Source organism: Rhamphochromis longiceps, linkage group LG12 (assembly GCF_057381845.1).
Source record: "Rhamphochromis longiceps isolate RC_006_pf linkage group LG12, R_longiceps_female_GT1.1, whole genome shotgun sequence".
NCBI classification, from domain to species: domain Eukaryota; kingdom Metazoa; phylum Chordata; class Actinopteri; order Cichliformes; family Cichlidae; genus Rhamphochromis; species Rhamphochromis longiceps.
The window spans coordinates 36,289,208-36,302,134 of record NC_140568.1 but is presented as its reverse complement, the minus strand read 5'-3'; the positions used below and the strand labels follow the sequence as shown (position 1 = coordinate 36,302,134).

Genomic DNA, 12,927 nt, shown 5'->3' with positions numbered 1-12,927 from the left:
TCAAATCCCGCAGTGCCAGACGTGTTCCGCTGCTGAAGCCAGTGCATGTCCAGGCCCGTCTGAAGTTTGCCAGAGAGCACATGGATGATACAGCAGAGGATTGGGAGAATGTCATGTGGTCAGATGAAACCAAAGTAGAACGTTTTGGTATAAACTCAACTCGTCGTGTTTGGAGGAAGAAGAATACTGAGTTGCATCCCAAGAACACCATACCTACTGTGAAGCATGGGGGTGGAAACATCATGCTATGGGGCTGTTTTTCTGCCAAGGGGACAGGACGACTGATCCGTGTTAAGGACAGAATGAATGGGGCCATGTATCGTGAGATTTTGAGCCAAAACCTCCTTCCATCAGTGAGAACTTTGAAGATGAAACGAGGCTGGGTCTTCCAACATGACAATGATCCAAAACACACCGCCCGGGCAACAAAGGAGTGGCTCCGTAAGAAGCATTTGAAAGTCCTGGAGTGGCCTAGCCAGTCTCCAGACCTCAACCCCATAGAAAATCTGTGGCGGGAGTTGAAAGTCCGTGTTGCTCGGCGACAGCCCCAAAACATCACTGCTCTCGAGAAGATCTGCATGGAGGAATGGGCCAAAATACCAGCTACTGTGTGTGCAAACCTGGTAAAGACCTATAGTAAACGTTTGACCTCTGTTATTGCCAACAAAGGTTATGTTACAAAGTATTGAGTTGTATTTTTGTTATTGACCAAATACTTATTTTCCACCCTGATTTACGAATAAATTCTTTACAAATCCTACCATGTGGATTCATGGATTTTTTTTTCACATTCTGTCTCTCACAGTTGAAGTGTACCTCTGGTGCAAATTACTGACCTCTGTCATCATTTTAGGTGGGGGAACTTGCACAATCGGTGGCTGACTAAATACTTTTTTGCCCCACTGTACATACATGTATATATATACATAATTTGCTGGTAAATGTCTTTCTCCAATATGAAAACCAACCTTTCACAACACTAATTAGCTTTTCCATGTGGTCGTGTGTTTTCCCATTGTACACTACAGCAGCAACAGAGAAGATCAGTTTAGGCTGAATTTGAGAAAACCTGTCAAGGACACCCTGAAAAAAAAGAGAAGGACAGAGTTCAAATTTAGGAATTTAACAAATATACATAAAACCCTTATTTCTGAGAAAAACACACACCTTCCAGAGAAAAAACAAACATATAAACAAACAAACAACCCCCCTAGAATAATAATGGGATACAATAATAAAATAGAATAATAACATACATAATAAAATAAAAACATTTTATAACAAAAAGGAAACAAGAGTAGAGCAGAATCCAAATCCACAGGTTTGTTTCATGGTTGCAATGGTAATTCTCGGATCTGCCAGTAGGGGGAGTAGAAGCTCAAAAAATACCGAGACCAAAGGCAAAAAAAGACTTTTGGGAAAGAAATCTCAAAGGCAAGGTTTACTTCCCGATCCTCCAATAAGAGCAGATGAAAGACCAAGAGGAAATATAATACAACAACCCTAATACTGCTACAGGTATACTACTACCTAACTTACATCCACAAATATATAAACTACATCTAAGATGTCAGATTAAATACAGCTGGTTTATTACAGCTTTAATACAGCAGAGGGGAATAAAAGTCTGACTCAAATATATATAAATTAAGAAATAAAGGAAAGTCCTTACATTGACTCCAAAGTCAACAGATGTTGAGCTCCAAATAGCTCCGATGCTGGCTGCTGCTAACATTGCCTCCACTGCGTGGATACCATTGGGTAGGTAGCCTAACACGGGAAGAGAGAGGATGATAATACAGTTCAGTGCAGAATTTTAAATGAAGGTTTCCTTATTAAAAGATTGGAATCAATATGATGACTTTTAAAAATATAAAGATATAGAAAAGTAGTAAAAGTACACAGTGAACACTTCAGAGACAGAATGCACATAGATTAATCTGATTTCAAAGCAGCAAAAATTAGCTTTGTTTGTCAAGCTCTGTAGTCATATGCTATCCAAAATTAGTACAATAAAACAGCTGGTCTTTTGTAGTCTTATCTGTAGTCATACTGAAAAACTTCACAGTCAGTTCACATAAATGACACACTTAAATGACAGAATATTGGAAAACATCAAAGAAATGAAGAAGAAACACGTGTAGAGAGAGAGACAGTGAAATAAAACAATCTGGATACAAAGAAGAGCGAGGAAATACTCTGGCATATTTCATTCTGAACAAGTTGAACTGAGACCATAACTACTGTCTTGCAGTGACATATTCCCAGATCAATAAGTGAAATGGTGACTAAGTCAAGCCCACAGAGAATAATTAAAGAAGAAATAATTAATTTTGTGTTTTTGGGACAATCCCACTGTAAACTGTTCAAATTAACTTCCCTCCAGCCTCCAGTCATCATAAAAGTTCAGAAAATTACCAAATCTACTGCATTTGATTTTTGGTGATCAATGTTTCATTTGAGCAGGAAAAAAAGCTAGATCATTATGACATGCATGACAAAGTAGCAATAAACACATGACTGGAGCTACCATGCTACCTTTAAACATAGAGCTGTTCATAATGTGTCTTATCTAAACTAATAAAACATAAAACAACTGGTAGTTCCTGCTAGACAAGCTGACTGGTCAAAGACAAATAGCAACTATATTGATAATCTCCATGTATAAATTGATTTTTATGGTTGTTATGCATACTCTTGCTGCAACAAGGATGCTGATACTGCCTGATAACATCTTGGGCTGACAGATCACCACCCTGCTATGTTGGCTCCTAGACTAATATCTCCTTACCTTAGCCGGGAGCAAATTACGTCACGGATCATATTCTTACTACAAAATCCTGTTTGACGACCTCTGTGGCTGTTATTATGAAAGACTACTTTGTTACACTGTGAGAGTATTGCTTACGCATCAGTGTAACACACTGCCCTACCTGTTTATTCATGCATGCTAAGCTGTCAAGTATACGTGCATGTTGGCAATGAATTAGAGACAAATTTCTCCTCATGTTGACAATAAGCACTTTAGTGTGATGCAGTTGTTTAACCACACTGGATACTAGGATTCGATGATGCTTTCTTTTCTAAAACAAAAGAATTATTTAAGTAAATACCTGGGTAAAACTGAAAACTATATACTGAATACAGCCTGCAAGGTTTTAAATAAGCTGGGAATTGCTGAGTGAAGTGATTCCCGTTTTTAAGTTTTGTAGATAAGTGCTTTTTAAATTCATTTTATTGCATCAAGGCTTTTTGACTTTGTCAGGAGTCTCAAATTAAACTTTATTTAAACAAAACAAAAAAAGAAAAGAACAATTTCATTAAATTATAAAATCCTCTGGTGAAAATTAGGATATTTGTGTTGTCGGTTTTGAACCAGTTATAATATAACACTATAAAAAAAAAATCAAAGTGCTAAAACTGAAATCATGAACACACTCTGAGCTCACCAACACTGTCAGAGAGAAGTTAGGGGCTTCTCTATTTACCTGTTTGTCTCCTTCCCTGAACAAACAGCCCCCTTTATCCCCACTGCCTCACTGAAAATCTCCAGATGGAAATGTACAGATATGTAATGTACGGACCAACTCAGTTTAGTTGGTGACTTGCAGAGTACAAATCTCCAGGCTGTAGCATACAAAAATAAGAAGATTTACAACAAATCAAGCTCTGGATCATATCTTCTGCATCAACAGCAATATGGATGACCCTCTTTCTGAGCAGGACGACGATTTAGATAAATATAGATACATCTGATAAGGAGGTAACAGGTGCTGAAGCTGCTCCTGCTTCTGCTGAAACATACAAATCCAAGTGGTTATATCTTTTGGATCCAGTACCTCCTGGCTTACATGGCAGGGCAACATGTAAGCCAGGAGGTACATGTACCCCTGGGTAATGCCAGGGGTACAAATGACCCCTGGCATTACCCAGTTTGCTGTGACAAGAATAAGTGACACCAAGACATGTTTTGATCGGTTTATGCTATTGTCACCAAAGAAAGTCACCATTGCTATCACAGACCTTGAAGGAAAAAAAGTCAATGGCGACATTTAGAATGACAGTGATGATGAATAAAAGGGCTGTGCGATATGACCAAAATCTCATATCCCGATATGAGACATTTATCGTCCTGACAACGATATAAATCACAAAAATGTAACATTTTCTGTAAATTCTGTGAATCTCGGGCAGCTCGACTTGCATGAAGTGTTTCCAGATGGGCGTCGTGTAGCTGGAGTCGAGTGTTTTAACTGATGCATGATGAAACTACACATTTTTAGACATAGGTTGTAACGGCCGCCGTTTTCTTTGTGAGTATTTATTACACGGTGTACTGTGGCGAAAGGCCTGTTCTAACGTTTGAGTCTATTTTTTTAGCACTTGACGGCTCTTTTTTGCTTCTCATCCGTAAATTCTCTGCATACTCATTCACCGGATTCAGTTTATTTTGAAAAGTCTCAACAGGATCTTGAGCTTTATAGTGAAAGGTTTACGTGGAAAACAAACAAGCGGACGGCGGAGCCACGCGATGGTTTTACCATCATTGTTGCTAACGACAACACGTAAAAACAGGTGCTTGTCCGTCTGTAGTGTGGTTATATTAAATATAAGAAAGAAAGAACTTTAAGAAATGAATATAGCCACTACAGTTACGATCAAAACGATGAAAAGATATTGCTGTAAACAGTTTATTTGCAACAACACGAAACTAACGATAGCGTGCTAGGAAACGATAGACATCATCCGATATATATCGTTATATCGAACAGCCCTACCTGAAGCCCTATACTGGTGTTCCTTTTGATGGAATGTACAGATCCAGCAACGACACCACTGATAATCACTGGGAAACATCAACAGGCAGAACTATCTGGTCTTTAAGTTTGAGTTCATGAGCTGTTTCCGGATCCAAACTCCGCTTCAGGTCCCAAAGTCAAACAAACACTGCAGCATCACTGAGATTTAAAAACTGTTTTTCACCTTTAATAAAAATGATCAGTGAGGCTGCTCCACCAGGTGTAACGATCAAGTTTAACATCCAGGCATCCTCGAAAACAGAATTTATGAAATTTAACGGAGTTAGACGTTAGCAGGGAGTTGGATCGCTAGTTTTCACCCAAACATAACATACAATGATCTGACTGAGGGATTTCTTAAAAAATTAAAACGTACAGCTCTGATATTGTTTCCAGCATAAATGAAGATAAAAAACTAAACAACGGTGACGTTCTGTAGGGCTACCAAAGTTGAGGTAGCTGGTCTATAATGATGTGCTACATGGTGGATAGCTACACAGCTATGGTAAGCATTCATATAAACACAGTGAAGCATGAGGATGAACACTAACTTTTTTCCATTCAGTAAAAGTTAACGTGAGGGTTCCCGATGGTTAGGGACAAATGTAATTGCATGGCAGGAAAAAGATGCTGTAAACGGACTAAAATTTAGTCGGGAGAACAACTGAGATAATCCATCCACAAGACGAGGTTAGTCATTCATTTACTGCTGCATGGGCTGGGCTGTAGTTACATGGTAAAGTTTTAAAAACTGAGCTTTAAAATGAATAGTGGTAACAAAAACCGAGAGAGGCCAACAATGATTACTGCCTTTTTTTAGGGGCTTGTTCAGATTAAATAGAACAAGATACAGAGCATTAAAACATGTTAAAAACACAACAGCCTTAATAAACAGAGTAGTTTGGACCCAGAAGCAGTGTTCATACATCATCACTTAAAGACCAAATTTTCCAGGCAACAATATCACTTCAGACCTTTAGAATAATATCAAGCGTCCTCAGATTTTACAACAACAGCAACATCTGACAAGCTTGCTCACATTAGGGATATACGGAAGAGATGGATCCAGCTCCTTTCACTGATGTTCAACCCAAGGCCAGAGGTGACAGTAGATGAATATTTTGCCCCTTTCCATGGAAAATGCTCCTTCTGGCAATAAATGCTCAGCAAGTCAGGAGAATATGACATAATGTGATGCAATCAAAAACCAGCTATGCATGGAATTGAAGAGGACTGGAAGTTTTGGAAAAGGCAAACCTGCGAGTGGCATTCCTTGAGAAAATGAAAGGAAAACGTCTAGTCCTTGATATGACTACTGGACTGCAGGGGTCACAATATCACATGTAACAATTTGTTTGCCATCTATGATGTTGGACAAGAACTTCCCAGGAGGAAACATACCATGGTGAGCAAAATAAAAACACAACCAAGCAAATAGATTTTAATCTGAGCTGCCCCCTGAAATTTTGCAGGTAAAGGACACCACTCCACTTTCTTCAACATGTGTTTTTATAGACACCAACACTGGTGTTTAATATTGTCCAAAACAAAACATTTTTTTAAAAAAATAGAAACACTTTTTTTAAAAACCCTTTTCTTAAAGTAAATACGCACGAGTCAAAATTGATCTGTAAAACCAGAGACGTTACTACAATTAACAATAATAAAATAAAAATAAATAAAACAAATTTTATTTTAGAGATGTGATCTAATACTTCTCAGTAGTAGTAAGGTAACATAAGAACCTTTTGTTTTTTTAATATTAATATTAGTATTAAAACCAACCAAATTAAAACCAAACTATTCTTGGACAAGGAAGTCTAACAGGGTAGCCAATAGCAATTTTTTTTAAACCTTCTGTTTGTTTTAGCTTAATACATAAATGCAACTACACTGCAATTGCTAGAACTGAAACACACTTATTCTCCGTATACTTAGTTTAGTTTTAGTATGTGTTTAAATAACACAAAAATCAAAAGAAGTAGCGGCTGAATGGTGGTCATGCAAGACAGGGGCTTCTTAACAGAGTGTAGGATTATGCTGAAGTTAAAGCGACCAAGGAGAGCAATGAAAAGCACATGAAAGGGAGAATACGTGTGTGTGTGTGTGTGTGTGTGTGTGTGTGTGTGTGTGTGTGTGTGTGTGTGTGTGTGTGTGTGTGTGTGTGTGTGTGTGTGTGCGCGCGCGCATTTGGCCCAGGGTCCACTATAAAGCATGCCAGGCTTCATCAGCTAAGTGCTTATATATCTCCTGGATTACAGACACTGACAGGACATTTCAGTCACAACTTGGGGGACAAGGACATTTCTGTCTTAAACACTTTGAACACACACACACACACACACACACTCTTGTTTAGACATGCGAGGAAAGTAATTGGGATAAAGGAGAAAAAAGGAATGATGTAGCTGGTCTCTCTCCTTTTCCCTGTTTCTCTAGCCCCCCTCTGCCTTTCTCCATCCTTCTCGTCTTTCTAATGAGATTCCCATAGAGAACAGGTCATTTAGCTAATGGATCTCCCTACCGCAATATTCATCTTCCTTCTGAACACACATAGCCAGAACCTTTCATATACACCCTGACCGTTCCTCAACAGGACCAGCTCAGAAACCAAACAATAAGCTCATAAACAGTCTTAGAGATTTACCACATTGTTGCCTTGTAACAAAAGCAGAAACCCCTCCTTGATTTATTTTATGACTTTGGATTCTAGCACCCTACTGATGATGGTCAGAATATTTTGTTACACATACTAAGATCTGAAAAATCCTAGCATAACTGAACTCCCTGATAATACCACAGTATAGACATGTTAATAGACACTCATTTCCATGACATCTACCAGTCTGCCACATCCCAAACATCCCAAAGGTGCTCTATTGGACTGAGATCTGATCTGATGGTGAATAGAGTGAATTTACTGTTATATTCAGACAGTCTTAGATTTTTGAGCTTTGTAATATGGTACATTATCCTTCTGGAAGCAACCATCATATAATGGGTACGCTGTGGCCATAAAGGGATGGACACAGTCAGCAACAATACTCAGATATGTTCTGACATTTAAACAATCTTCTATTGTCCAATTTTTCTGAGCCCATGCGCACTGTAGCCTCAGTTTCTTATTCTTAGCTTCCTTCTTAGACAGGAGTGGGACCTACTGTGGTCTTCTCTTGCTGTAGCCAAGCTGCTTCAAGGTTCCACGTTTTTACAGATGCTCTTCTGCATATCTTTGTTGAAATGAGTGATTATTTGACTTGCTTTGCCATCAGCTTGAAGCAATCTGACCAGTCTCCTCTGACCTCTCTCATGAACAAAGCATTTTCACCCACAGAAGTGACGCTCACTGGATGTTCCCTTTTCCCCCCCTTTTCTATGAAGACCATTCTCTTTGAGATGGTTGTGTGGGTGAATCCCAGGAGATCAGCAGGTTCTGAAATACTCAGACATTCTCAGGAATACCTTTTGGCACTAGCAACCACGCCATGTTCAAAGTCACTTAAAACAACTTTCTTCCCATATCTGATGCTCAGTTTGAACTTCAGCAGGCTGCCCTGGCCATGCCTACGTGCTGAAAAGCACGGAGTTGCTCCAGTGTGATTGGGAGATTGATTAGATATTTGGTTTAATAAGCAGTTGAACAGATGTACCTAAGAAAATGGCAAGTGCCGTGTCATTGTTGGATTTTTGTTACATACCACATAATGAAACACAGACAGTGACTGATAAGGCTCAGTGTAGCGAACCATGCTTCACCTTTAAAGTATGAACCCACTGCAGGTGAAGAAATGACGAACAATTCAAAAACTTTATGGTGGCAAAAAAACCCCAAAACAAAACAAAAGGTAGTCTCATTATTTAATGATACTCATCTGGATCTTGTAAATGTAATTTTTTTAATTAATCATAAGTACTACAACAGCTATAATCAGACTGGAATGATGCTGATAATAAGTTCGCCACACACCAAGTCCACAGTCTGTGCTTGAAAACTCCAACGTATCTAATCGCCAGATAGCCCAGTGTATGTTTCCGCAGCCAGCAGCAGTGATACAGACAAACTTGCAAAAGAAACCCAGATTGTAAAAAATAAAATACTTAATTTAAAAAAATGACTTGAGAGATGTAAACAACTGCATTACAACTTTTAAGATTACTGTTCACTGGAAGGTTGAACTCTTAACTCTATATGAACAAACTTAATGGTGGTGGCTGAAAAAAACCAAGCACCTCCCTATACAAATATGAACTTTGAAAAAATAAATGGTGCCATTCAGAAAGAGGCTGCAACCTGAGCCAAAACAGCCAGCCAACCTTCCCAGTGAGTACATGGAACACACTGACAGAGAAGTAAGGGATGAAGTGAAGAGGTTGTAAAGGACAGGAGTTAAATGGAAACAAACTAATACATCACAGTGAACTAATTTATGAGCTATCAACCAGTGTGTGGCTACCAGGCTTTAAACACGAGACTCACCTACGACCCTGTCTCCAGTCTGGACTCCCATCTTCCTCATGGCTGCAGCAAACAACGCCACATCACGCCTCAGTTCTCCAAAAGTCACCTTCACAATTTCCTCATTTGCCTCCTCTGATAGACAAAAACACAAAGTAAATTTAAGACACCTACACAGAAACAAAATTACATTTTTGTAACATCCAAAAGGTTAATATGCAAATCAGTAAACAGGAATTTAATCACTTGATTTTTGATATTGTTGCAATAAAGTTGCAAGAGGAGTGGTGCACATATTGCAGGTTTATCAGCTTCAAAAGCCTTTTTCTACCACTGGTTGAGTTTAAGCACTAAAACTATTTGGTTAGGTTTAGCCTCTTACAACTGCTTGGTTAGGGTAGAACAAGAAGATCACATGCCCCTTTGCACCTGTTATCCTTCTCATTCAAAAAAAAGTTGGTAGTGACTGCCCAGTGTATCTGATGTCACAACCTGGCATCTCGCACATTCCAGAAAATTGAGTTATATGGGTAAGATAAGATTTTTAAGAAAGAAAGAAAGAGCAACATCATCCAGTACCACAGACAGGAAGAGTCCTCTTATCTCTCTAAGTAATAGTTTACTGACATTTAGAGGCTGCACAGCATTGTGACCAATGGGGCTTCTTATAATTGTGTTACAGCTCCTGAGGGAGCTTGCACACAGGAGCAAGGGCCCACTTCGCCTCATATATATATGCACACATAGCAATAAAAGCAGACCTATCCATTAGTACCTGACAGAGAACCGTTAATCTAATAACAAAGTGACGTATGAAGCTTCATGCACAACAACGCATCAATCCTGTGCCCAACTACCCTCCCAACTCTCCACAAAAAAAGCTCAAACACACACGAAAATCAAATAAATCACTAAGTAATTACAATCTGTGTGATACGGTGCCTTGTGGTGTCATTTTAAAAATTCCCATTAACATGTGTGGAGTTGGCGCCAGGATTAGGGAAGTTATCCCCCATTAAAGCATCATAAATCCCGGTGCAGAACTGTCCTTTTTAATTTCTTATACCTTCATCAGCATAATATACTCTTAAGTATATACATACTTGCAGCGTAGAGAGCCACTTTGTCATGGTCTGCATGTTTGAGCAGGTTCTCAGCGTAGTTGAGCCGAGCTCCTTTAAACCACTCGGGAACATCTGAGATGCGTTTGGATACATCCACCACCTGATAAAAACACACGGAGGGGAGCGACACATCAGAGAAGCTCTGATGCTTTCTATCTTTCTCGTGAAATTGTCCAGACAATAATGTTTCACAACTGCTATGCTCTCCTTTTCTGTTTTTTTACTGTATTTGCAACAAAATTTAAGAATTGCGGACAAAATTTAAAAAGTAAGATAAACAATTTCCTAGAAAACTCCAAGGCAACACTGGGATATAACAGTGCAGCCCACAGTGCAAGACTGTAACAAAACGTTTGATTGACTGGCTAATTGCTTGCCTGTCCTCTATTTATTGTCTGCTTAGACAAAAGAGTGAAGAGGAAACATTAACCATGTGTACAGAAGGGGCGTGTGAACTACACACTACGGTGTGAGACACTATTTATTACCTCACACACCCACGTCAGAGGGTATATCCTGGAACTAAGCAGCATTAAGACGATGAAACAGGAAATTATATAATTATCATAATTTAAAATCACTGAACCTTACTTCAATTCTAGTTGGGTTTTCAGTTTAGCATGACCATTATATTGATGTACAGTAAAATATCAAATATTATATGTTTTAGTGACCTAAACTGTTTAGAAATGTAGTCTTTGGCTTTAAAACTGGGATAAGAAATACACACATGTTTCTATTCCCATTTTTAGGTTATGCCATACATGAAGGTTGGACTCACCTCTTCATATGGCTTTGAGCTTACGACTCCACAAAAGCGCCAAACCTCTCCCCAGAACTCTGGGTAGGAGTCCACTGACCACTGGTACAGGTCACTGTAGTTGGCTAGAAGACAAAAGATTCGTCATTATTTGAGAACAAAAGTTTCCAATTTTTATTGTATTATTGTAGAGATAAGAGGAAACGTTAGTGTAAGCACCCCTTAGGCTTAGACCAACTGAAACATGTTGATATGAAACATTTTGGTATCTCTTCTTTCCTAAATCCTTACTCAAAATAAAATTGCAATTTATCTGGGAAAACCTTCAGCAGAGAGAAGTGGTCCTTATTCCTGAAAACTAGATCTTTTTATTTACAGGAAAGGTTTTGCTGTCCATGAGATCTACTTAATCACTGTAGGAATACTGTAAGGATCAGAACACCTGGTGAAATTAGGAACACCAGATTAAGGAAAATAGAAATCTGGATATCAGCACGTTGAAAATAGGATGATACTATTTTTATTGTTTCAATTACACATTCCTTCCGGCTATCTACACTGATGTATCAATCCTATCCTCATCTCCTCTCTACTTATTCATTAGCCGGCTGACCATGTTTTTCAGCATTCCTTTAATCCTGTTTCTTTAAAATGTCACGGTACTAGAAAGACCATTGAAACAGGCCGCTCTCTTCCATCCTGGCAGCTCTGCAGGCGCAGTCTTTCAGTTCCGAGCTGGAAGTAATTCAAACACCACAGGCTTGTAAACGGCTAATAATTACTGAACAGGGAGTGTCAGAGTGGTTGTAGGTCATCCTTAATAAAACTCTTCTAAGACAATAAATTCGTAGATTTGTTTATGCTGATTCACCGCCTATACATGTTCTTTACATGTGTTCAAATGGCAATAAGCTAGCTTGAAATGCTCCACGCAAGCCATCACTACACTGTGCCGATTGTGAGGTAACGTACTGCCTTTAAAACATGAACTGACACATAGCAAAAGGGAGAGATGCTGCTCGTTTCTGTTTTTCTATCTGGCTGAGTTATGCAGCTTCGTAGGCTCAATAATCCGACTTGTATTCTCTCCAGCACACCTACTCTGGAGCCTGTCTGGCTCCCTCCCTCTGACCCCACTCACCCAGATTAAGCCCGTAGTCCTGGTTGACCTGTATCCTAAACTTATCCATCTGTGTGTTCCTCTTAGAATCCGGGTACCACAGAACCTTGCTCTCCATATCCATAATTTTCTCACTCTTTCCTTCCGTGTCTTTGGACATCTTTGTCAAGTCCCTTTGTCGCCTGTTAACAACGAGTTAAAACTAGTCCCGAGCGTCGTATAAAAGCTAAGTGCTCCTGAGGTGACTGCTCTGGGTAAATTAGATCACAGGCTAACCTCTCAGATTGAATGGCACCACACTCCAGTGCGTGACAGTAGCTACACTCACTGTCAGCGGAGAGCGTGGGGCTGCCTAGGAAAACTGAGAGGCCACGCCCCGGCGTCGTCACGTAGCAGGGCAAGTTCGGTTCAAGATCGACTTTGGTTGACAAGTGTTTGATAGTGTTACGAAGAATGCAAGCAACAGTTCCTAATTCGTTTCTTTCAGACGTCACAATAGGCATATATGCACACTTTTAATCCTATCTTAAATAAATAACGATGATTCTGAAGAAGGAGGCCTTACACCTGACCAAAATATTATATTTTTCATCAATACATGTTAAATAAAATGTTGATATGATGCAAATATGCAACAGTAACAAGCAAATTCTGAGCAATATATTGGT

The 12,927-nt window shown here is 39.2% G+C and overlaps 1 protein-coding gene across 1 annotated transcript in view; it reads right to left on the bottom strand.

The window, feature by feature from the left end:
- Positions 1-12,599, bottom strand: part of aacs (acetoacetyl-CoA synthetase) — a 40,978-nt gene extending 28,379 nt beyond the window's left edge. Inside the window, exons 1-6 of the mRNA XM_085426130.1 lie at positions 12,281-12,599; positions 11,161-11,264; positions 10,359-10,479; positions 9,277-9,390; positions 1,673-1,770; positions 969-1,083 (exon numbers count right to left, since the gene is read on the bottom strand). Of these exons, the coding sequence (XP_085282256.1) occupies positions 969-1,083; positions 1,673-1,770; positions 9,277-9,390; positions 10,359-10,479; positions 11,161-11,264; positions 12,281-12,419 (691 nt within the window). The 5' untranslated portion in view covers positions 12,420-12,599. The remainder of the gene's footprint in view (positions 1-968; positions 1,084-1,672; positions 1,771-9,276; positions 9,391-10,358; positions 10,480-11,160; positions 11,265-12,280) is intronic.
- Positions 12,600-12,927: the final 328 nt, after the last annotated feature.